Raw genomic sequence first — 26,589 nt, 5'->3', positions numbered from 1 at the left:
CTGCTGTTTGTGTGGGTGAAACCGCCATGCATCTCTTCAGGGACTAAGGTGTGGCTGTTATCAAAGTTGTGCAATTCCTCGCTGTCAGCTGTTGACACATGTTCTGGTGACGGCGTGGCGCGCCCGTCCTGGTTTGGAGGCGTGTGGGTGATGGTTCTTTCTGTGTGGCAGCTGCTAATGTCAGAGCAGTTCAGGGAGTTTAGGGAACAGCCGCTGAAATGAGGAAGAGAAAAAGAAATTGTAGATAACTTTGAGTAGATGCATCCATTCAAAGCCAGCAGTTAAATGTTTCCAATTGCCTTTTACCTCCGACAGATTTTTTTTAAGTTGTAAACAGAAGCACACTTAAAAGCTTAATGGAAGATTGAGGATTCATGAAGAAAAAAATAAAAATAAAAAATAAAATCTGTTCCATTTATTTGACATTTTTTCCCCTCCACATAAAAACTGATAAAAAATGAAAAGAAAACTGAACCATTCAGGTCACACCCAGTGAATTCAAACCATGATTCACTTAACTGATGATGCAACAGTCAGAAGCGTCTGTGCCAAGACCAAACTCAAACCTCCTGCATGTTGATATAATCACAGCCTGAACTACATTTCACAGCTTACTTAATGGCCTAAACATCCAGACCTAAGAAGACACGACTCGAGACATACGCATTTCGTCTTAAACTATGTGGACATGACAAAAGAAGGACATTTCTGAGTCTCTTAATGCTTCTTGTTATAGCAGTGATAAACAGGTGATCTTACCTGTCAGATGTACATCTGGGGACCTCTAGTAGTGCACCATCCTCTCTGAAGTGAAGGCCTGTGGTGGATGGGTTAGCAAAGGTGGAGATGAAGCGCCCCAGAGACTGGAAAGCCGCCTGTCGTACCTGAAAGTGGAGTATATAGAAATTTGTCTTGCTCACTGTGCCAATCATTCAAATTTTATCAGTCTTAGAAACGATGAGGTAAGAAATACCCTCAAAAGATAGTACACAAACTGCAAGCTCAGAAACAAAAAGACACACACACACACACACACACACACACACACACACACACACACACACACACACACACACACACACACACACACACACACACACAGCTTGTGGATCTGGTTAGATGATGATCCTGTGCTGCTACACAGAAGAAAATGTGTATTCTGCTCTTAATTTTAGACACATCAAAAGGACAACACTCTGATTTCAAGTCCCAGTTTGAAAGTCTGACAAGTTGCAAGCATACCGCATCGAAAACAGGGAAGATGGATGTAAGATAGCTCCAAGCAACAACTGCCCTAATTTCATCACACCACTCAGGACGTTACACTTGATTGTTATTGTAATTTTAACAAAATCCCCCCCCCCTTCTTCCATTTCCAAGTTATTTTCCTCTCTGTCCTCGTGTGTTTGTGTATCTTACCCAGCGGGACTGGTCACTGATGAGGCTGATGAACAGGGGGGACAATTTGGAGCGCCGCACCTCTGGAGAGGTGGAATTTGAGACCATCATGAAGCACTCGGCACAGGCTTTCCTGATGCCCCAAAGGCTGTCTGAGCACAGGTCGAAGAACTTGGGCATCTATGTCAAAATAAAGTCACATCAGTACAGCCTGAAACCTTAAACCATGAAGAAACTACTGACGTGCAAACGTTACATAACATCATTCTGATTACACAACAGTTTAACACAACATAAGGCACTTTATGCGAATTCATAAGGCACATCTAAAGAAAAGCTTCAAGGACACAGTACTAAACTTTCATCTTGCATAATAGCATAAAATTACACACCGAATCTGTGAGAAAAACAGTATTGGGCATCTTACCAGCAGTTTTTCTGTGGCCTCCTGGCCTACAATTGAACAAAATTCTCCAAAATTGGCTGCACACACCTGTAATACAAAAATGATACCAATGTCTCTGTGTTAAGAGTAAAACTGTAAAAAAAATAATGTTCCTGAATGAATAAGAAGGTACCAAGAAACAGCATCTTAAAAAGAGTTGAGTCCCAATATCACAAATAGGAACCTGTACTGATTTGTATGATTCATTCAGAGTGCAGCCTTGAGGCAGATTGCTTTATAAAATGCTTTTTATACAAGTTTCTATAACAAGCTATCTGCCAAGTTAAACTACCTTTACGGCTCCTAAATCATGTTCCCCAACTGGCACCAGTTACGCCAGCCAATTAAAATTCCACACTGAATACACAACAGCGCAGTGTAAGCTAAGTTACCGCACATAAACGAATTAAAGTTAGCTCAATGAGTGATTGGATTTACACTAATGGAACAGCAGAACCACAATTAAATTTTTACTGTCAAAGTTGTGACTTCAGTCTAAACATCTGCTTTAAGTCATCTCTGAGTTTTAAAGATACCTTCGGGTTGAGCTCGTTACCTTGCGCACTTGGAAGAGTCTGGCATCACTGCACAGTTCACAGAAACGTGGCAGCAACAAGTGCTCCACTGTGTCTTTGCTCAACATGGTGACAACTTTACACATGATCTGTACAGAGAAGAACAAGAACAGAGTTTAGTGTCATCACAATCTCCGAGTGTGTCTCGGTTTACTGGTTCATTTTATTAACCTTGAACCATGAAATTAACAGAAAACCTCAGAGAAATAAGATGTGCACTGAGGTTGAAAAGGAACAAAAATAAATAAAAATTGGGTTATTAAGAGTAAATAGTAAAGGAAGGGGTTTGTGTTTATGTGATAAAAGGTTTCAGGGGGATGAATCTGGTTTAAAAAAAAAAAAAAAGAAAAAAAAACTGATTTGAGTTAAGTAAATTAGTGAATCGCTTATGCGCTAAAAGTGCCACTAATAAAAGAAAATCCACTTAACTTTGGTACCTTTAGATTAAATTATGCTGTACAATGATATTGCTGTCCTTATTTACTCATTTTAAACCATTTAGAAACTTGTCCCAGAATTAGGGCTGAACGATATATCGCATTTGCGATAATATCGCGACATGATCAAGTGCAATTTTCTAACCGCAAAGGCTGCGATTATACTGCGATTATATTATACAATTCATGGGCTGCATCCTCCTGAGGCCGCATTTGTAGACCGATTACGTCACAGCGACGCGCCGAAGGCTGTCCAAATTACTACCATATCCCAGAATTCATAGCGCGGCCCAGCCAAACTCCAGTTTCCAGCAATGGCGGCCGCTACTAAGTTTTAAAATTATTCATACTAATCTTTCTGGGTCACAAAATAAACTTTTAACATATTTTCAGGCGAGAAAGTAGTTGTGTAAACATCAAATATCTGCTCGGTTTATCAAGATATCCCATATTTGCAAAAGTGCTTCGACGTTTTCAGAGGCGTCTGCTACCCACCAGCTCGACAGCTAGCCGGGAGCTCGAGGGTTACTGATGCGGCCGAGAACGGCACAACTCCCGGCACATCATTTTCAGATCACCGCGGAGTTTCGCTGCTCGGGTTAAACGTAATATATAAGTCACTTAGACAACCTAAAAATGTTATTGTTGGGCTTTTTTCAGTGTTTTGTTTGTTCGTGAGTAAATCGGTTTGGCTGAGATTAAAGTTATTAGATTAGATAAAATAAAACTTTATTAATCCCCCGGGTGGGTTCCTCCTTGGTTTTCACACAGCTGACTAAACGTCAAACAGAAAACTTATTAAACAGAAGTATGAGACAGTCGAGAATTTACACCAGTGTCTGGTTATATTTTAGATAGCAAGAAGCAGACGGCCGAGTTTATTAAACTCCACCGAGACAGCGGTGACGCTAATCAGAACTAGACCGTCCAATTTCACGCCTTTAAATTTTAAAGGCGTGTTTGTGTGTGTGTTTATACAATTGCTATTATGTTTGCACTTTATGTGTAATGTTACTGACTGCAGAGATCAGTAAGATGTGTGTATTTTTTATTTATTAGTTTTATTTATTTAATATTATTTTTTAATTGAATGACTGTCTAGTAGTTCACAGATGTCGAAAAACTGAGTGTGGTAAAGCCACTGATTTTTTTTATGTATATTTCTGCAATCTGCACATTGTACTGACTTTCATTTTAATGTTTACACCAGGGTTCCTTGTCAGCACTTTATGCTCAGATGTTTGTAAGCTAAAAATAAACTATTGTGTATGTTCAAATATACTGTTGTGATTGAAGAAGTTAAATAAAAATGTCAGTCATCAATTCATGCATCACCTCATGTCATCATAACAGAGGTCTGTCTTCCAGGAAAAAACAGTTTAAAATTAATGTAATATAGTATTGGCCATACTATATGATGTATTGCTTGTCTTTGTTTAACAATACAGAAGACAAATACCTTAAAAAATAATCGCATATCGCATCGCAATCGCAATATTGGGGCAAAAAAAAAATCGCAATTAGATTATTTTCCATAATCGTTCAGCCCTACCCAGAATGTAATAAAAAGACACCACTGACGGTTTCTACCTGGGCAGAACTTCACAGGTTTAACTGCTAAGTCACACCTACACCTGTAGCCTAAATCCAGTTTAGTGTTTTTATTCTGCCGTACTACATCAAGCCCAATCTCCAGCTACAATACTAAAACATTCCTCTGGTGTGCTCCACATATCACAATTTTTATATTTTACTATTCTTGATTATAACCACACAAAACAGGGTTCAACTTGAATTTGAGTTAAACAGAGGTTATTTTACATAAAAGTTTACGTAGTTTAACTCCCCGCTTTTCTCCTGGTGATCCCCGCAGTTTGAGAACCACTACAACATTTCTTTAAACATTTTTCGTTAAAATACAGTGTTGTCTTACAGCCACTGCCTCAATTTTGTAGTCATCGTCACTGCTCGGTTCTGTGAGGTCGAGTAGAACTGGACAAACTTTGGTCTCCATGTCAGCTTTAGAGATGAGGCCCTGCTCCAGCAGGACGAGCAGTGCTGCCTGACTCGTCTTCCGCACCTTAAAAATACAAGGGTCAGAGGTTAAAAACAAAACAAGGCAAACGAACAATACCAATTCATATGAATTTCTGCAATTACCTTATTTTTGTTTTCTTTAGGTCTACAGACTTACCTGGTTATTCGGATCAGTGAGATACCGGACAACAATTGGTACCAAGTATCTCGAGAATGCAGCAGGGAAGTTGGGCCGACTCTCATGCAAAAACATGGCGATGTTAGGAATCTGCTCCATCAGCTCAGCTCGGACTGTGGGCTCTTAGTTACACAAATTGCAATATTTCATTAATGCACCACATTAAAAAAATAAAATAGAATAAACTGCAACCACAGCTACATACTGTGAAAACGAAAATACAGCTACCTCCATCTTCCGACATTCTCGCAACGGTCTCCATGACACTAATAAAGTCATTTTCATTGTCACTGAACTCTCGAAGCACATCAAGCAGGCCACGAGCCACGATTTGCCTAGAAAGCAATGGGAGCTTCAAGTTAGTGGACTGCCTGCCAATACCTACAAGTTTCAAAAGCACACAGCGTGACACACCGCACTGACAGAGCTGTCAAGTGCATTACACACACGTGCATTAGGAAATGACAGCAGAGCTTTAACCCTGCAAAGCTGAGCATGAAAAGCATAAAGACTGGAATGTAAGGCGTTCGTGTAGAGACACGAGCAGCTTTTGAGGTTGGAGACACCTCTGATTATTCTGCTTTGTTTTTTTACCCACCTGACCTGTGTCAGACTAAATACCTCCCCTTTATACACTGATAACAGAAAAACAGACCTTAAACTAAATATCCTTTAAACATATAACAGAGAGGGATTACAATAATCACTCTAAAGCCAGACAGCCAGCCTCCACACAGGGCTCTATGTTAAGTCTTTAGGTCTTCCTTCACAGTACGGGTTTAAAAAAAAAAAAAAACCATAACAAAAGGCTTAGAGATGACTTCTGAATGAAGGCCAGAAAACAAAAGGCTATTTCAGTGCAACCTTATGTTGCCACAAGTCTTTTAAGCAACTATTTCCCAACTGAGGAAAGTTGATGAAAAGTTTGTCTCAATATCTGGCTACATTTCCTTAAAGATTTTTATACAAGAAGTGACTTTTAACAGATGTTTCCTCGCTCCCCTCCATTGATTTGCACATGTTTCCTTGATGATAAGACCTTCAAAATTTGTTGTAATGCTACTGGCACACATTCTTATCATTAGAGGTGGGGATCACCATACATCCCACGATACGATATTATCACAATACTTAACGCACGATACGATATTGTTGCAATTCTTTTAAATATTTTGCGATATTCAGATTCTGTACATAAAGGTAAACTTTATCAATATTCATTTTATCTAATATCAAAGCCTCGCACTCAGTCTTTCTCTCATTTCAGTCAGTTTTATTGTTGACAAACTGAACGGTTTGTATTACAGTCTAGTCCAACTTAACTGAATGCAACCATCTGGTACAATTATAGCTATTCTGAACTATGCAATTTATGAAAACTATGCAGCCCCTTCAGCAACAGAAGAATTTGAAAGTAAACTAAAACAAAATATAATTTTACATTACATAAAAAAGTTTTAAACGTAATTAAAATAAAACATGTCTTAAATTAAAATAAGTAAACTGTCATGTTTATTGCTGCCAAAAAACAAGTTAAACACATTTGGACAGTGAGGGAATGTCAGGATTCTTGCTCAGAAAAAGGAGCTGATCAACATGCTCTGAAGTCAGAGCATGTTCCAGTCCACAAAAACTTTTTTTGTAACAAAATATCGATTTCTGCTGTCCCTGTATCGATACATTATTAGCAAACAAAATATCACGATACTACACAGTATCGATTTTTTCCCCCACCCCTACTTATCATGCCGACATGTCTACAGTTTTGCTGCTAAGTTTGGATGACCACGCACCTGTTCAAATTAGCCATCAAAACCCAACAAAGTCAATTCATCCTTCTTTAAGTTAGGAAAAAACAAAAGAAATTTTACTTTATATCAAATACGGGAAATAAGATACTTTTGTAATTTTGATACAACTACCACACACAAGCTTTAAGTGAGAAAATTTACATGGGCTTCTTGTGGATGGACGGACAGCTCAGAAGAGAAAACATACATTACTGTGAAGATAGCTTTGGACAGACATTTTGGAAACAGTAGCTAAACTGAAGCATTTTAGTATACATACAATTACTTCCAAAGTTCCTTATAGCAGCCACTGGTTTAAAATAATTTCAGTGAGCTTCAAATACCAAAGACAGCTCTAGTAGCTGTAGAATATTGTCGTAAAGTGAGATCTGAGTTGTGGTCAAAGCCAGCAGGTCAGTTTTCAGTCATAAAATATTTATTGCTCAGTGTTTACATTGCAGAATATGGTGTGTCAACCTATCCACAAATTTGCTTTGCTTTTGCAGACTAATGCATGACCAGCTTGACCACGGGCCTCTGCTTACCTGTTGAAGACATTCTCGCTGAAAGCATATTTCTCTAGCCTCCCGAGAGGAGTAAGGTTATCTTGTCCTGCATCCAGGAAGGCTGTGATGCGGATACCGTCGCACTCTGTACCATAGTCATCAAATCCAACTGTGGGAACAAAATAAAGATGATTTTAGATATACATATTGGATGACTATTCAAACGACTTCAAATACTAAGGGCCTAAATGATGGCCAATGGGTAAAACAGTAGTGAGAGTGCCAGGCTAAAGGTACTGAGTCAACTAGCTTTAAATATATAGATCTTTTTTAAAGTATTTCCATCTAGGACCCTGCTGAACAAAGCTCCTGTTATATGAAATTAAATAATTCTACAATAGTACGCTATTTTTAGTGCAGTGTTATTGGCATACTTACAATCATCCAGATCATCATGGCCATCTTCAAAGTATAAAGATAGACCTGCAATAACAAGGCAGTTAGTGAGGTAGGGATCCATGGCGGAAGAACCATCTCTTATTGACACCCTGGTCTGAATGGCACATTTAGAGTAAGTCAATTACTAAGAGGGGGCAAAGTCTCCTAGCAATAAATCACAGTAGTCTCCCTAATGTCATCACTTGGTGAAAGCGAAACTTGATGCATTCAAGTGATATTGTCACTGCTATGGCCTGGAGGAGAAGCAAATCCAATCAATGCTTATCACAGTGATTAGCGAAGGGAGCTGAGATCAGACTCCAGTTAAAAACAGATAACAAACTGTGCAATTCATCAGAATAGCATCCATTCATCAGTGTTGGCAAAAAACAATGACCACAAACTGGCAATTGGGGCTTTCACACATTTTAATCTTGTGCAAGCCTTTAAAAACAAAAAACAAAAAAAAACTTTATTCTACACCATGGTCAAGCAGATACAGAGGTGATAATAAAAAAAGCTGGTTTAACAGTGAAAACCTGTCTAGGCCTACTTTGATCTCCTAACACATTAAATTGAACAGAATCAATTAAAGAAACAAACTGACTGATATCCACCCCCAATTTTCTTGCTCAAGAATAATTTATAATTTCATTTTTTGCTTCATTGCACAGTTTTCTTTAGTTAATAAGCTGCAATGGTCAAGTGCACATCCATAAAAGCACAGATGAACAATGCAGGTTATTATCATGATGTGAGATCATTCAATTGTCAGTTTGGTGCTATTTAAACTGCACTCTATTAAATGCTAATGCATTTATTTTTCTGACAATCCTCCCTGATGAAAATGGATTTAACAATCATCTATTACAATGCATATAGCATAACATGAAGGCCTTCATCCTCCAAACTGCACAGACAGTTTGATCGTCTTAAACTGAACATTAAATCCTTAATTATGACAAAATGTATAAGGTTGTATCGGACTGCATTCTTTTTAGCTTGGTGTACCTAATACAATAAATCCAACCCTCATTGTGCATTCAATTGCAGCCAACCACAGCACTTAACACACTTTTTGTTTTTCTTTCATCTTGCAAAAAGACATAACACGGTCATGATTAATGATTGCAGAATTACTTGATAGGAAATTCAATTTCCAGGTTAAACTTTACCCTATCACTCCATTCAAGCTGATATTTTAGTTATTTGTTTTTATTTTTTTCCACTGGCTCAATATCAGAGATTTCAAGCAACTCATATTGAATAATGCCAAACATCTTGAATATGGCCAGATTGGCATGTCACCCGTCTCATATGCGTCATACTGGTCTGCACTTGTATTGTCTGATATGTGCCGATATAAAAACACGGCTCAATAATTCAGAATTGCTGTCATAACAGTTTCTCCAGCACAGCAGCTACGCTGTTGGCTCAGCTCAGCACTTTCCGCATCACATGCAGCAGAGTCAAAAGACGTAGTCATGATAAACTGCAAAGTAGTTTGCAAAATGCAATGTAAAAACTGTATTTTTGAGATATATATATATATATATATATATATATATATATCTCAAAATATGATGAAAATATATATATATTCATCATGGGTCACCACAGCACGCCATCTGTCTTCATCTCACACTATCTCTAACCAGCCTCCTTTCACATCAACCATACATGTCCTCCTTCACTACATCCATGTAGCTTGTCTGTGGTCTTCTTCCCCCCCCTGCCTCGCAGATCCATCTTTAACTTCGTTTATCTAGCATATTCACATCCCCTCCTCTGCATGTCCAAACCATTAGAGTCTTGCCTCAATGCCTCTCCAAACTGCAAGACCTGAGCTGATCAATTCAATTCAGTTTAATTTATATATTCGTTCCTTAACATATATAAATATCTTCGAATCATATATATATATATATATATATATATATATATATATATATATATATATATATATATATATATATATATATATATATGAACTATGAACAGGTAATTATCAGATTTATTTATTTTTTGCTAAAAGTCGAATTATATTTTGGTTGGGATTTATTCGTTTAATAGTAGTAAGTACCAAATCCATAAAAATAATAATGGCTTAAAATTATATTTACAGCCCTACGCTAAATGCATTTAAAGTTCTTTTCCCCCTATTTACAAATTAGCACATTTTCAAAAACAAATGTGTGAGTAATCATGTTATCTAGCACAAGAAGACCTTCTCTCACTGTTTATTTTCAATACCACCCAGCCCTCGATATAGGACAATAGCAGATGGGGGGTTTGTAGTCAACGGAAGAGACCAGAAATAAGTCCCATGAGGAGAAGCCAGTGTTTACAGCTGGGCAAGCAAGGGAATGTGCTCTAAATATAATACAGTGCCTACCTCGAAATCACACATTAAACGAGGCGTTTCATGAGTAGAATAATCAACGGCATAATATATATAACAACACCCCAAAAAACCACGCTGGCACAAAACAACATCGCGCCTTTGTTGTGATGTAAAACAGGATTTGGTCAGCTTATGGCTGATCATGACTTTAGCAACTCAGCTAACGTTGGCTAGGTCAACTCGCTCGCGTTTGCTATGATAACAGATCGATAATAAACACGGGTCATAGTATTCTCCCATCGAGGTCTGAAGAGACTAAAAAAGTAATCTACATGCAATGAGCAAATATATGATTCAGTGTAGTCCCAAAGTCACCCATTTCGATACCCCGTAAGGAGCTTTCGTTAGCTTAGCCTGCTAGATGCTGCTAAGTTTGCTAACATGGCTTGTCTAGCCCTTTCGCTTGACTTCTCTCCCACTTCGTCCTGCAGTACTACACAGGAAGTGGAGCAGAAGCCGTTATTTAACTACTAAAAACCTCAACTGCCCGAAAACACTTTACAAATGCCAGCACAGCGCCAAAATATTAAAGAAAACTCGGGTTAAAAAGTGCCATTACCTGCCATCTTGAGCGTCGGCTCGGCTCTGCGGGCTGCCGTCCCGTGTGGGCTGTCACCGCCGCACAGCTGTCACTCAAACACTGAGGCAAACTACTTCCTGAAAGTACTTCCTGATGCTGCTTTTCACTGGTTAATTACGTATTAAACAACTATATCGAAAAACGTTACTCATCTCGGGCAAAAACTCGACATAAGTGAGATTAAAATAGCGCCTGTGGGGAGGGCTTTGTGTATCTCCAAAAGAAAAAAAAGGAGAAAGGAAGAAAAAAAGCCGAAGCAGTCACGTGATCGCATGCCGTAGTTCAAGATGGAGACTCGGCGATGGTGGAGGTAGCTGTTTACAATAATCACAACATGGCAAATACGACGACCTGCAGGACGTTTTAACGTTTACAGCGAGAGTTGTTACCCAACCTAAGATGTGCGTATGCCAGCTTCAGAACACGATGTTGTAAAGTTGTTTGTAAACAAAGACCACCTGAAGAATATTCAAGATTTAAAAAAAAAAAGGCAAGCAGAGGAGAAAACAGCCAATGATCTTCATCGCAAATTCGATGTGAGAGAGGAGATCGATATGGCTCTGAGAGAGTTAAAAGTCTGCCTCTTGGGGGTGAGTAAGCATCGATATTTTTCAATCTGATTGTACATATGCACACTTTAACTGGAGCATTAATGGAGCTGTCCTGCTCTACTTCCACATAACACATACCTATACTTCTCTAATGGACCGTAATGAAAATTTCTGATATAGTGAGTGGCAATACAACCTCAAAATAAATAGATCTGCGCCAGTGATGACACTCATGCTTATCTACATTGAATTACACTCAGTAGCTGCACAAGGCATCAATCACTTGATCAACGTCCCATTCAAATTGTATTATCCACTACTGAAGGAACATCCTCACATCTTCTCTTCTCTGTCATCCACTTACAGGATTACATCAGCGTTGACAATATTAGTCAAGCTATTAGTGTCACTATTACTCAAATTAGAAAATAGTCAGCCTGCTGCTATTTTAAGAATAGATCAGGTAAATCTCAATCATTAGTGTCAATGTAAATTTAATATCTTTAAGTTCTGATCTCTTTTGGACAAAAACAAGACATTTGGCGTTGTCACATTGCTCTCTAGGAAACTATGCGTACATTCATACTCTAAAGTTGTGATAACCTGCAAAATCTCACTATTAACCCCTACAGCGGCTCTATTTTGATAGCAGGAAGACTTTGCTGGTTTGTATTTAGCGACGTCCTTTGCGTGGTGTGGTCACCTCTACCCTGTCACTGACGGTAATTTCTAACAGGAAACGTCATTCATAGGCCATGAGGGCTCTCTGAATGGAATGACCAGCATGAAAACAATGTCTGCTATGACACTGACAGTCATCTTTCAAATCACATTTTGTGCTGACTTGTCAGACAGGCCTTCCACCACCATCACTGAACAGCTTACATAAAAGTGGCTTGGGCACCTTTAGTAGAGTTTCCGTGACTCAAATCTATGGTGCGGTGAAGCTGCACTGCTGGTTTATTCGGCAGCTTACCAAAACATTTTGTGTTGATTTTTTTTGTCCCTTCATTTCAACACACATCTGTAGCTATGTTAGACAGCATTACTAGTCATTCCTGCAGTATTTATTTACAAATGAGGCTCATTAACTTAATGCATATTTTAATTGGAAATAAAGACACAACAAAACAGGATGATTAGCCATTCATTTTCTGTAGATCTACTAATAAGATTAAGATAGCATAGAGACAATAAGCTAGTTCATTAACTAGCAGACTGGAATTATGACAACCCTGATTATGTATCATTTTGGTCATCTTTAAGATAATTAAATTAGTTAAAACAAGATATGTTACTGAATAAATGGTTAACTGATGGACCACACAAACAAAACATCCATGTCTAGACTGCTACAGCAGCAGCATAAACCACCATTGTCTGTGGGCGTATCTCGTGATAACGCTCAGGTCAGACTTGTCCTCTTCTTTTTCTCCTAATGTAAACAATGTAAACCCTTTTCCCTCTTCCATAAGTAATTTACAGATTTATACCAGCAGTGGCAGGAAGGAAGAGGATCCCATAAAAATGTTTTAATATCCAGGCATATTGCCAAAGATTGTTCTCATATTCTTCAAGTACCATGTTTAGTAAGCATGATCTTTATTTTGTCTGTGCAGGATACTGGAGTTGGAAAGTCAAGTATTGTTTGGAGATTTGTGGAGGACAGCTTTGACCCAAACATTAATCCAACTATTGGGTATGTTTTGCTGCCTTCCACTTCCACAGAAGTTTTATTTTTTCCATCTCCCTCATTTGTTGTAGTTTTACAGGTCGTTATGATGCCCATTAGAGTTATCAGTTAACCACTGGCAAAGAAATGGGCATGAAAATCACTTCTTAAATAACTCGTTTGCTCCAGATTTCAAAATATCTGGACTTTCTTGTGTTCTTTGTCTGTGGCTAAACTAAGTAACTTTGGTGTCAAAGACTTTTTCATCCAACAAATTTTTGAACGTATTATGAACAATATTTGTTTTCTGACATTTTCGAACAAGGAACTAAGAAAACAGCTTTACAACTGAACTGTGCAGTTTTGACATTTAGCCTTTCATAGGGGGCGATCGTGGCTCAAGAGTTGGCAGTTTGTCTTGTAATTGGAAGGTTGCCGGTTCGAGCCCCGGTTTGGAGAGTCTCGGTCGTTGTGTCCTTGGGCAAGACACTTCACCCATTGCCTACTGGTGGTGGTCAGAGGGCCCGGTGGCGCCAGTGTCCGGCGGCCTCGCCTCTGTCAGTGCGCCCCAGGGCAGCTGTAGCTACAATGTAGCTGCCATCACCAGTGTGTGAATGTGTGTGTGACTGAACGTGTAAAGTGCTTTGGGGTCCTTAGGGACTATGTAAAGCGCTATATAAATACAGGCCATTTACCATTTCATAGGATAAATAAATGAGTTTTTCTATGTTATAACATTGTACAAAATAAAATCAAATTTTTCTTGCTTGAGCTCAAGTAACATAAACATCTTTAAAACTCAAGTTTGATATGTGGTGGCAGGAATTTTTAGTATTTTTTTAAACTTTTTTGTCAGCATACTTTTTAACAGGAGAAGAAATAATAAATACTAGATACAAACAGCTGCTCCACACACTTATTTTTGGCACTTTGAAATATCTGATGATTATTGGCAAACGGGTTGTTATTGAAATTTGTTCTTGAAATCTCCAGTTTTGTAATTGAGACCAAATGTTAGTTTTGCTGTCAGACTTAAAGAATCCAGTACTGAGCTGGCTCAGATTGATGTGATGTAAATCAGCTTTTTATTGCTAGAATACAGTTTAATGGTAAACAGGAAAAAAATCTGCAAGTGTTTATTTTTCAAATCTGCAATGTGTCATGTTTCTCTTCACCAGGGCATCCTTCATGACCAAAACAGTGCAATACCAAAATGAGCTGCACAAATTCCTGATCTGGGACACGGCAGGACAGGAGCGGGTTAGTATTATGTGCTGAGGTATTAATCGTAACAGCTTCAGTGAATAGTTTTTATATTACCATCAACCTGTTTGTAGTATTGAACGGTCTACTTATCCCCACCGTGTTCTTTGAAAGCATGTGAAAGAATTGCCCACACGTACATCATTCCTTAAACCAACCATAAGAAAACTGAATACTGCAGTTAGTCATAACTTCTGATAGGGGGCAATATTTACCTTACTATAAGTAGAATTCTTCCAGTTCACTTATAATCAACTTATTTTAGTACTCTTGTTCTAAGAGTTCCTTTTCCAAATTTTAATTTAGTGAGTGAAGTCACATAAAAAAGGTTACATTTTTTCCTTTTGTCGCCTTTGATCTCTCTCCCTTCCTCCTCTCTCCTCCTCGTAATTGTGTTAGTTTTTTAGAGACAAACAAAAAAGGGAACCACTGGCATTGTTTTGTTATTTTATGTTTTCACACTTCTCCAAAGTGTTGTTTGTCAGCAGTTTATATGCCGATGCAGCTCTTCTTATCTGATCTGCTCTGCTGTGTGTTTGTAAATATACATTATGAAATATTTTGCCACCCATGCAACGGTCAGAACTCGAATCACACTTTGCAAATGATATGCGATATAGGAGAGAAGCTGTATTTTGGCGTTTTCATTTAAGCCGGTGAAATCGACATGTAGCGTAAGGAACTGCTTTCGCTTGACTCACGCTATAGCCGACCTTTCTCTGCATTACATATTCACGCCACTTCCTTTTTTATGCTCAAGGCCTTCTCCTTTTCTCATGCGTAAGACTTTCTATTGTAATGTGGTACCCCTAGTGCTGCATTCGCTGGAGAGGTGAGATAAGATGCTGCTTGTGTTTTATTCCTCTGTTTTTTTGTGGACTTCAGGGACATTCAGGAAGCCAATTTAAAATCAGACAAGAGGATAAAACTCAAGCTTTCTGAGCTCACTGGCATGCGCTGCTGCTGTATCTTATCTTTGAGCCAGTGCCACTCTACGTCATCATGTCCTCTTTTTTTCTCCTTTGCTTTCATCTGTGCAACATTTTATTTCATTTTCTTCTGGGTTATTTTTTCCCTCTCATTTTTGTTCACTTTTTCATGCCCATGTGGCCTCTCGGTTTTCCAAGTGGCTCACATCTGCGACTGAAAAAGTAGCAACATTCCTTTGGTAGGTTTCGCATGTGTCTGCGTTTTTTTTTTTTTCCCCTACAAGACTGTTGTGGTATTTGGAGGCTTTTCATGGCTTGTTTTCTAATCTCGGTGGAGCTTTGGCCTATTGAAATCTGTGGAGTTGAGAACGAGGAACACAAAGCCAGCCAATGCATGTGAAAGGAGAGACTAGGGCAGAAAGGAAAGCTCAGTGATTTCCACAAGCAAAACCCATATCTCAAGACCAGATGAGGCCTTACGAGCACATCTGAGCCCAGCTGTCAACAGCCCATCCAGGCCTCCCCCTGGAGGACTGCTCCTTTTTACAGAAAACAAGCAAAAGGGAGCATGCGTCCTAACGGAATAGGAGGGTGCCTTTCATTACACACCCAGCTTGTGGTTTCTGCAATTAATCAGTACTCACTGGGCATCACTGGGGCTGTTTTCTGCACTGCTGTGTGGCCAATCGTCTGGCCTCACTATGATTGCTCTTTGGGTTAAAACACAGATAGACCACACAGGACTGGCGGTGGTGCAGCACAGCACTGGCCAGTGAAACAGACAGCACTCTCCTCAGTGCCTCTGCCAAATATCCCAGGCTGGATTCCTGTTGGTGGACGGGGCCAGTAACAACTATAATTATGTGGAATGTGTGCTTTCCTGAGGTAACGATGTCACTCCAAGATGGATAGTTTATTCCATCGTATTGTAAAGGAAAATAGAATTGGCGGGAAGGCAGGGTCATTCCAAGTGAAGGTCTTTCTGAGACATGAGCTGTTTCTTTTAAAATAAATATCATTAGTTAATACATGACACATGGTTTTATTGGCCTGTCAAAAGCCTCAGTGCAGAATTTACTGCAAGAAGGCATGAAGAGATTCTCCCTTTGTGATTTTTCATATCTTTAAGTGTCATTTTTTTGCTCAAAAGCAGAACAAAACATGTTTAAACCCCTAATTATCTCTATTTCTTAACAGTTTTACATAATTATTTATAGTCTGTATGTGTTTCAGCAGGCATAGCAGTTCAGCAATAAACATTTGGGCTCTAAGTTATGTACAGTAAAGTATACATTAACAAAACAGTAAAATACATACACTATGGGGGTCTTGTACTCAAGAATAAAGGTAATACTATGGTCTGAAGCTACACCATTAAATCATAGTTAGGAATTTCTGTTTGTTAGGCAAAAAAAGTCAAAGAAAATAAAGTGCACAGTCTTTTTTTCTAGCCCAGAATCAACTGCAGCTGCAGGCAAAAGCTTGATCTCTGTCATTTCTAATATAGGAGAAGCTTGGGAAGTACTTTAAAATTGTAGCATAAATGTAGTTGCTTTGATTAGTGGAAATGAAGCTCTCAGTGCTCTCTTTTGACTGGTGTATCAGCTGCATTTAACCTCATTTGTTCCCTTCACATGTGGTTGAAGGTGTTTTTAAATATTATGACAGATCCCATTGTCGAAGTTAGTCCTTACTGTGCACAGAGAAGTATTTTACCAACAAAATACCAAATCCTGGCAAACCCCCAGCCTCCCAGGCAGCTATGGATTTAGAAATTTTTGCACATGCTGCTTTGATTACGCGGAGCTTTCTGATGTATTGGGCTAAGATCACATGTATAGTGTTCCATAAATATCCAAACTCTAACAGCTTTTGACACTTTCTGCTCATCTTTCTCTTGATAGCTTTCACATGTGTGAGGCAGTGGTGGAAAGACTTGCCATGTGCTCATTTTGAATAAAGCCTCTTGGATTATAGGCTCAGAATCCCAGGCCTTTAGTTTGTAAAATAGTACATCTTCTGTCTTCTTTGCCTATTTTTATACTCTCTGCTGAGTTTGATACAGTTAGCATAATTGAGTTTAAAGAAAGACGTGGCGATGTAACCGTCATAGGTCTGTGCCTATATAATGGATTATCCTAAGCCTGTGAAAAACATTGTTGAATGTCTGTGTGGTGCAGCTATACTGAAATTGTATATTTGGATCTCTTTTCATATCCAAAATTTAAAAACTAGGAGGAAGTGAGAGTAAATGATCATCAGAGATGGGTTGGGATTGTTCATTGAATAGAGTCATTTTAATTTTTGTTTTTATGCTGTTTTTGTTTAATTTCACATAGCTTCAAAGCTAAAGTCAGACTCTCTGATGTCACAATAAAATCAAGTTTAATAGACGATTAAGGTTCTTGACAGACGTTCTTGACTGATATAGGATGTTAGTCATCGTTGGCTTGTTTTTTACTTGGCTGTTCTTTGTCTCCCGATAGTTTCGTGCTCTGGCGCCCATGTACTACAGAGGTTCAGCAGCGGCAATCATTGTATATGACATCACAAAAGAGGTGATATTCACTTTTCCTCAGATACTAATCATCTCATGAGTGTTTAATTCACGTGTATTGAAAGAATTGTTTACTATTTTAGCAAATACAATGTCTTTGCCATTAATGACATACGTATTGAGAGGACTCTCATCACGTGAATCATCTAGCTTCAGTTAGCTTACTGTGAAGATTAGAAACAGGACTGTCCAAAGAAAATCTCCTCCTACCACCACCTCTAGATTTCACTGGTAAACATGTCATAAATTGTTTGCTTCATATTGATGAAGAAATTCTATCCAGGTGTTTTTCAGCTTTTGAGAAAGCTAGGTTGACTCTTTAGCTTCAGGCATCTAATAAGGATGCCTCCTGGAAACAAGTTTTGGACATGTCCAACTGGGAGAAGCAGATCATGCAGAAGAGTTTATATCTTCCGGCTGGCTTGGGAACACCTTGGCGTGCCACTCAGAAGAGCTAGAGGAGGTGGCCAGGGAGAACCAGGTCTGGGCATCTCTGCTTAGACTGTCGTCTCTGTAACCGTCCCCAATAAGCAGCAGAAAATGGGTGGGTGGGTGGATGGATGCATGGACAGGCTCCCCCCCCCCTTTCTAGTCCTTACGCTAAGGCAAGATAAGTTGTACTTTATTTATCCAGACTTGGGATATTCCTGTTACCACAGCTAAAATTGAGTTAAACACAACAAACCTATAACAAGTGGCTTAAATTAAAAAGATTGGCATATTAAATAAAATACAATAAGACCAAAAATATGAAAAAAAACCCACCCAAACTAATCCATCGAGCCATCCATTGTCTTAACCCCTTATTTGATTCAGGGTCAGTGAGAGGGTGGAGTTGGGGGAGAGGCAGGGTACACCTCGGAGAGGTCACCAGTCTATCATAGGCTTAACATAGCGTAACAGACAGCCATTTACACTCTCCTTCACACCTACTGCCAATTCTGAATAACTGTTTAAGGCAGAGTACCCACAGAGAACCCACGTATGCATAGGGAGTACATGCAGAAGGGCCACAGACAGTCTGCCTGTGAGGTGACAGTGACTGCTCCACCATGCCGTCCCAAGTGAAAATAAATAAGTAATTTATCCATAACTATACCATAACTGGTTTTGATTATCTCATTTAACTCTCTTGACTTCCAGCCTGTTCCTTAAACTTCCACAGTAGATACTGTGTGCTTGTCTTAGTATTGTTTTATTCAGTATCACACCTTACTAACCTGTGCCATCAGGACTCCTTCCAAACACTGAAGAACTGGGTGAAAGAGCTCCGCCAACATGGCCCTCCTAATATAGTTGTCGCAATCGCTGGGAACAAATGTGACCTGTCAGATGCCAGGTAAACCTCAGCTGTGCTGTGAACACTTCTCGTATTCACTGTGATTATGAGCCCTCATTTAACATCAGTAGAGAATTTTGTTTGGTAGAGTAGAAAAATATTGTGCGGAGGATGTATCGTGACCTTTTCTGTCAGAATAATATTTAATGTTTGCCTCAGAAATGCCATGAAGCCTGTTCTGTACTGTAAATATAGGCATATGTGTATTAAAGTCTCATTTGTCTTGACCTTTTATCATTATAGGAATTTAAAATGTAGATTACTGGGTTCAAAGTTCTAGTTATTTTTAGTGGATTTAATAAGCTCTAATGGTATTTATCCTTTCCTATGTTGTTGTTGTTGTTGGGTTTTTTTGGCTCAGACTTATCCATGAAATTGCAAAATCTTCTCCATAACGTCTGTAGAAAAACATTTGATGGTTATCAGGTCAGGCATGAAATCTGAGAAACTGTGTACAAATTGCAACATAATATTTCTGACACATCTCCCGCATCTCCAGGGAAGTGCCAGAGAAGGATGCCAAGGACTATGCTGACTCCATCCATGCCATCTTTGTAGAAACCAGCGCCAAGAATGCCATTAACATCAACGAGGTGTTTGTAGAGATAAGTGAGTGTGTTTCTTGTATATTTGGTCGTGCGGGCCCGAACAGCCACAGGATCTTGCGATGATAAATCAAGCAATGAATAGCATTTAAAAAAAATACTGTCTATTAGAGACATAATTTTGTAATGTTTAGTTGTTGTTTTATGTGTGGGAGTTGGAAGTAAAGCAGAATCCACTTAATCATAACACGTTGAGACTTAAAAAAATTGAGGAGACAAGTGGAGAGAGGAGCAGTTGATCCAGTTCTGCCAAAATAACACACAAACTAGAGTTTCACTGAACAAAAAAACAACGTACACTGTATATAATGTACATATTTCTCTGATAGTTTTCACCACAATCTTACTACGAATACTTTAGAGCCATGGGTAGTACTTTGTAAATACACTGTACACTCAAAATTAAAGTGATTATAGTTTGCCTGAAGAATTCTTATGAGCAGTTATACTACTTGCTAAATTAACAAGCTTACAACTCTACTGGATACTCGGGGTATGTTTAATGAAACTCTGGTCGGTCAAGATTAGTCAGTATAAAGTGAGAAATCTCAGAACATAAAGAAATTAAGGAGTATTTATTTGAAAAAACCCAATTAGTAACATGCAACATGAACACAACTACTCTGCAGTAGCTTTTGGCTTCTTTTTGAAAGATGCTTTAAAAGAAACCGATGTTTAGTCTAAACTCTACTTAAAGTTTTATATCAGGAGTCCCAGATGTAATAATACACAATGCAGTATTTTGTACTGCTGTCACCATCTACAATGAATACTACCATATCTCGCAGTGCAGTCAAACTTGAGCTTCACTAAACACTAAACTGAGACATATCTACGCTGTAGATATGTCTCAGTTCCATACTGCATACAAGATGGACCCAGACCGTTATTAAGGCTACTCCTATTAAAACCTATTTAAAACTAAAGATTTAACCATTAAAATCTATTTTTGGGGTTTAGGAATGCAAGCAAATAACTGTAATTTGACAGCCTAATCAAAAGTACTTACGTGTTTTACTATTTTTCCTGAATTTTTGTTAACCAGAAAATTTGAACAGTCATGGATAACAAAAATTAAACTGTAGCATTAAAAAATATCAATTAATGAATTTGCACAAAATGGTGAATTAACCATTACAGAAATATAAAATATAATTTTGGGTAATTACCAGTACTGTTCATTTTTGGATGGTAGTTGAATATAGGGCTGTGCGATATGACCAAAATCTCATATCCCGATATAAGAATTCTATCGTCCGATAACGATATAAATCACACAAATGTATCATTTTCTGTAAATTCTGTGAATCTCGGGCAGCTCGACTTGCGGGAAGTGTTTCGAGTCGAGTGTTTTAACCGATGCATGAAACGATACATTTTTAGACATAAGTTGTAAAGGCCGCCATTTTCTTTGTGAGTATTTATTACACGGCGTGCTGCGGGGAACACCCTGTTCTAACGTTTGAGTCTAAGGTTTATTTTTTAGCACCTGGCGGCTCTTTTTTAATTCTCATGCGTAAATAATCTGCTCTTTCACGTGATTCAGTTTATTTTGAAAAGTCTCAACAGGATCTTGAGCTTTATTGTGAAAGGTTTATGTGGAACATAAACAAGCAGACACGCGATGCTGTTGCCGTCATTGTTGCTAACCACAAAGCATAAAAACAAGCGCTTGTCCATCTGTAGTGTGGTTATATAAAATATAAGAGAAAGAGAGAACTTTAAGAAATTAATATAGCCACTACAGTGACCGTCAAAACGATGAAAAAATATTGCCGTAAAGAGTTTATTTTGCGACACCACGAAACAAATGATAGCGTAAAATGAAATGATAGACGTTTTTATATCGTCATCCGATATATATCGTTATATCGAACAGCCCTAGTTGAATATATTTGTTATACACTAATTCATGCAAAGCTACCTTAATAGTCCAAGAAAAAGAAAACAAGTAGCAGGAAATGAACACAACAGGTTCCCTTAAACATTATATAGAAAATCACCAGTGTCTAAAATGTTCACTGTATATTCCTCTATGTAGAACTTCTCTGGAAGTGTTAGTGAAGAAGTGAATGAGTGCATTAACCTGGGACACAACTACAGTTTTATTATAAATGCTGTGTGATGTTGCACTAAACAAATCTTTAAATTTGAAATAAATAAAATATTGTTTAAGAGTAAAAGATAAAAGTGAACAACCTGAAATAGAAAAAGGTAGGCTGATACCTTTATGTGTGTGTCTTCTCTAAGGTAAGCGCATCCCTGTTGTAGACGAAGCTGGAGGCTCTTCAGCAAGAGGTTTCAAATTGGGTCGTCAGGCCTCAGAGTCTCGCAGGACGTGCTGCTGATGACGCTGGTGACTGTCTTCCCTCCCCTCCAACGTGACCTGTGATACAAGCTTTGCCCATTTTCTTTTTTCTGGCCTGCTTCAGCTTAAAGCCACGGCAAACCCTCAAACGCCTGCACCACAGACACCCGAGTGGGTCAGTGACACTCGGAGAGTTGTAGCAAATATATTTTCATGGCAGTCAAAAACAGCAGGTCATTGTGTTTTGTTTGAAAACTCCTAGCCGGAGAAAATCAGTTCTCAGGTTTACTGAGAATTAACAAACAGCGATGCCAGTGACATGCATACATGCAATTTTCTCTCTCTGGTGCATTATAACTCTAAATTCCTCAGCTTAACTGTACATCTACAGACTGATGGATGCATTCAGTCGTTTATAATTGTACATTTGTACAGATCTACTATCTTTCAACCAAAAACATGAAATGAAGTGGTTAAATCTTGAAAACTTATTTTCATAGTACTTAAGTTATTGCCTTTCTTTTGGGAGATCTCTCTCCAAGCATTCTGAAAGAACCAAAAGTGTGAATTTAATATTTTATATAAGATTTTGAAGGAAAAAAAATGATGTTAGTCATCCTAATAAAAAGCCTGGCTCTCCCTGTGATCCTTTCATCGCAGCGTCAGTCGTTTCCAGCCACAGTCCACTCCAAGGAGGATTGTGCACGCTTAATTTAAATTTTATTGTGTGATTGCTGCTTTAACCGAGGCAAAATACCAGTGGGATGTTTTGATGTAAACCACAATCACACAGTAAAAGAAGCAGAAATGAAAGATGTGTGGGAGCCTTCTTCCTTTACATTGGAGAAATAGTTCAGCTTTTTGGAAAATTGATATTGCTGTCATGTCTAAATGGTAAATATGTGGCTGGAGCCAGGAGAGAGTCAGGCTTGGTGTTTTTAACCGGCTGACTGCCAGTGGTTTATACGTGATGGACAGACTCCTGTTGTTTGTCTAGCACTCTGCCGGAAAACAAATAAGCATTTTTCCCTGAAATTTAGCTTTTCCTTTTATTGTCAGCTTTGATCTTTTTCTCTCTGTGGCTTAGAAAGATGTTTTCACTGCCACTTGTTCCCAAGAATGACAACAAATTTCACCGTCTATGATTAGAGGAACCTCATTATCAGACCCTCCCTGTGATGGTGCTGTAATCAGGACAAAATACTCACTCTTGATTATTATATGATAAGAGTTCCAGCTGCTCACATCTGTTCCCCATTTCCCTTTATAATCACTGAAGAAGTCTTTACAGCATCCTGTGTATGAAGTGCTTCATAATGCCCAAGGTACAGAGCATCCTGCCAGTCCCCCTTTTTTTTCTTATCCCATTGTAACGTTTCACTGGCAAACACGCCTGTCTTTACTCTTTTGCTGCTACTTTACAACACTTTAACAAGGGAGGTTGATTTTTGTGAGGACTTGCCAAATTCTTTAATTGTCCCATAAACATTTTTCATCTTTCCTTTTTTGGTTTCTTTTTTTTTTCTCACCACATAATCAGCCCCAGCTCACACATCCAATGTTGTTTTACTACTTGGCCTCTGATGAAAACAGCAAGAGCTGGAAACTAAACCTCGTCGAGAGGAAACTCATATTTTAGAGCTTAAATCTCCCGTTAGGAGAAGGTTATGGGTAGAGAATTAGACATGGCGCTGTGTCGACATGCTGACCCCTTAATGAACCTTGGCCTGTATTTTGTCCTGAATTACACACTGTGTGCTTTGTTCCAGAATCTCCTTTCTGATTTTCCTTTTCTTTCAGCTTTTCTGCCTTATTCTTCTAAACCCCAGGCTCTCGATGCACGGCTGAACTGAGATCTGGTACTGTATACCACGTATGTCCTTCGGATCCTGTTGGTTGTGGGGTCATATTGTGATTGGTTTAGATGCCATAAGTCCTGCAGCAATCTTTATGTGGGTTATATGAAAGATGACATCATCCATTCATTTCTGGATTTCTCCATTTTAAATGCTCAACTTTTTCTGGCAGATCGTGGAGTGCTAAGTTAATGCTAACTTGGTTGACTGGCTCCATTGATAAAATACTTGAATTTTAATCACTAAAACTGACTCACAAAAGGTTTAGCCAGACTAAGCACAGCAGGGGCCTTATTATCTGTTTGATAATTCCAATAAAAGTTATTCTAAAAGACGTCAATACCGCAAACATAGTGGAGAGCTCCAATTTATGCTTGTGTCGGCACATCTGGGACGCTTCAAACCCCTAACTTTAACCAAATCAGAATGATTATAAGAGAAAAACACTCACCCTTCCAGTTGTTATGAAAGAGAAAGTTAGGTATATAGACCACACATATTTGTTGAACTTTTGAGGCTGTTGATATGCTTGTGCCAAAGATGAAGGTAGACATTGACTCCTTTTTGGCCTCAAGCAGCCACTAAAGAAACTGCAGGAAGAGTTTTTGATTCATTGTCTTTAATGAAACTTGTTATCCCACTGAAACTTTTTTTTTTCCCCATAAGTGAATTTTTCGGGTGTTGTCCCAAAAGTTTGACTCATAATTTCAAGTTATTTTCTCAGAGGTCTGAAATTTTGAGATAATAAGCTGAAATTTTAACTTGTGGGTAGTAATTTTTTATTTTTTTGGGGGGGGGGGTTCAGTGGCCAAAAATAGCCAGAATCTCGCTCAGTCTATAAAAAGGTTGGCCTGAAATCTAAGTCTTGAGCCTATACTGACTAATTTTATCCTTATCTGAATCTCTTGAGTCATTTTATTCCCCAAACCTCTTTTCAAAATTTGAAAAAAAAAAAAGGTACAGATGTGAGCTTAATTTGTTTTTCTGTCCACGCAAACAACTATTTGCCTTGCATCATCTGAAATGTTTCTGTTACTGATGAGTTGTGTAGTGAGTGGTGCTGCATAATGTTCAGGAGTTGGGAGTCGAGTGCAATAGAATTAATTATGACACACTCTAAATGTGACCTAAAAACAAGGGAAATCAGTCCAGAGTGATCCTCGTGTAAAAATGCAGTCTTTGTTCCTTTTTCTTTTATGTTGATTTAATTGCAGTTTTGCTCAAAAATACAGACTGGTGACAAATTAAAAGAAAAACAGTCATAGTAAGGCATACCACATACCACCAAGACAGCTTCAAAGCAAGTTCCCACCACTTTCCATGATCTCTTTAACTCCAATGGAGGCATTGGACACCTTTTATTGATGAAGATTAGTGTTAGGGTTAATGAATAATTGATTTTAAGATTTTTCACTTAATTTGTCACCCATCTGTAGTCGACCGGAGGGGCAGTGTGACTGGGTCAAACCTTGAAAGCCAGAGGAGAAAATGTAAACTTTTAATTGGCTCTGCTATCTGTGATAATTCACCCAGCACTACATTAAACCTACATTAACTCGAGCCAATACTTACCACAGTGTTACCGATTTTTATTCAAAAGGGAAATCACGCTGTTACATTAAAAGCTGCACTTTGACTTTTTTGTATTGGCTCATATTACTAACATTCTGCCTGTAGTGTGTTATCTCTGTGAAGTCACTCGATGAAATAATTCTGTAAAGCCTCAGACTTCTTAATATCCCCTGATGTTGCTTTAGGTTTTGACTGTGTGTTTGATTCTTATTGCCAAATAATGTCAAAGCCTTGTTACCACAACACGCATACTTAACCTCTTCTGTTTTTAAAATTCTGATTTAAGTTAAGTGCTAATCACATGACTGCTTAGAATGTTTAAGGTTTGATTATTAATTATGCCGCACATTATTTCCCCCCATTTGGAAACACGAGGCATGAATAGAAGTTGTGTGCCTGTAGTTTTGCATTGGAAAAATATCGATAGTCTTGGGCTGGCCCTGGGAATATGCTTAAGCTATGTTATGTATCTTTTACAGTGTACATATGTACCATCAAATTGCACACAAATCAATAACTCTATTCGAAGCCGGATGTGTGAAGAAAAAAATATACCTGTACACCATTTGTAGTAAAATCATCAGCAGTGTAGTTACCATATTTAGCTTTTTGCTATATTTCATACTGATTGTAACATATCCCTGAAAACACTTGTTTGCAGTGTAATTCGAAATGCGTGAAAAGGGAATTGTCATTTGTTTACTAATAAAAGATTTCCAAAAATAAGTGTATGACTGCAGCCTGTAGGAAGTGTTCTTTCTTTTGTGTGCAGATGTGTGCATTTCGATGTTCCTTAGGATACAGTGACGGTGTTAGTGACTGTTTATGCTTTTCAGTTAGCAGCCAGCTGCAGGGCTATATATATATATATATATATATATATATATATATATATATATATATATATATATATATATATATATATATATATATATATATATATATATATATATATATAAGAATGACACTTGAGATATGTGGTTGACAGGCAGATGGCTGAGAAGGAACACACATTTAACAACCTGTGAATACTTATTAAACAGAAATATATACAAAACATTCAACTTATTCAGTGGTTGAATTTTAATAGCACATTTTTGGGATTGGCAGCACGGTGGCACGGTGGTTAGCACTGTTGCCGCACAGCAA

At 38.3% G+C, this 26,589-nt stretch overlaps 2 protein-coding genes across 2 annotated transcripts in view; one reads left to right on the top strand and one right to left on the bottom strand.

Moving 5' to 3' along the window:
* ppp4r1l (protein phosphatase 4, regulatory subunit 1-like) overlaps positions 1 to 10,923 on the bottom strand; it is an 18,867-nt gene extending 7,944 nt beyond the window's left edge. Inside the window, exons 1-11 of the mRNA XM_080891870.1 lie at positions 10,768 to 10,923; positions 7,805 to 7,849; positions 7,406 to 7,535; positions 5,299 to 5,405; positions 5,050 to 5,192; positions 4,789 to 4,935; positions 2,400 to 2,507; positions 1,826 to 1,891; positions 1,420 to 1,578; positions 760 to 884; positions 5 to 213 (exon numbers count right to left, since the gene is read on the bottom strand). Coding sequence (XP_080747996.1) covers positions 5 to 213; positions 760 to 884; positions 1,420 to 1,578; positions 1,826 to 1,891; positions 2,400 to 2,507; positions 4,789 to 4,935; positions 5,050 to 5,192; positions 5,299 to 5,405; positions 7,406 to 7,535; positions 7,805 to 7,849; positions 10,768 to 10,774 — 1,246 coding nt within the window. The 5' untranslated portion in view covers positions 10,775 to 10,923. The remainder of the gene's footprint in view (positions 1 to 4; positions 214 to 759; positions 885 to 1,419; positions 1,579 to 1,825; positions 1,892 to 2,399; positions 2,508 to 4,788; positions 4,936 to 5,049; positions 5,193 to 5,298; positions 5,406 to 7,405; positions 7,536 to 7,804; positions 7,850 to 10,767) is intronic.
* A 129-nt stretch (positions 10,924 to 11,052) lies between these two features.
* On the top strand, positions 11,053 to 23,969 carry rab22a (RAB22A, member RAS oncogene family). The gene is made up of 7 exons (XM_080891302.1): positions 11,053 to 11,378; positions 12,959 to 13,038; positions 14,190 to 14,271; positions 17,690 to 17,761; positions 18,993 to 19,099; positions 19,599 to 19,708; positions 21,955 to 23,969. The coding sequence occupies exons 1-7, from the start codon at positions 11,196 to 11,198 to the stop codon at positions 22,050 to 22,052; spliced, it is 732 nt and encodes a 243-aa protein (XP_080747428.1). The 5' UTR covers positions 11,053 to 11,195; the 3' UTR covers positions 22,053 to 23,969.
* The last annotated feature ends 2,620 nt before the right edge of the window (positions 23,970 to 26,589 follow it).

The sequence above is a fragment of the Rhamphochromis sp. 'chilingali' genome (genome assembly GCF_963969265.1).
Source record: "Rhamphochromis sp. 'chilingali' genome assembly, chromosome: 9".
Lineage (NCBI taxonomy): Eukaryota > Metazoa > Chordata > Actinopteri > Cichliformes > Cichlidae > Rhamphochromis > Rhamphochromis sp. 'chilingali'.
This window is presented reverse-complemented; position numbering and strand designations above follow the sequence as displayed.

Bases quoted from the DNA above. Each gene is read 5' to 3' on its own strand.
- rab22a (XM_080891302.1), top strand. From the start codon at position 11,196: ATGCCAGCTTCAGAACACGATGTTGTAAAGTTGTTTGTAAACAAAGAC. The intron at 13,039-14,189 runs GTATGTTTTGCT...TCTCTTCACCAG, and splicing joins AACATTAATCCAACTATTGG to GGCATCCTTCATGACCAAAA. The intron at 17,762-18,992 runs GTGATATTCACT...CTGTGCCATCAG, and splicing joins TATATGACATCACAAAAGAG to GACTCCTTCCAAACACTGAA.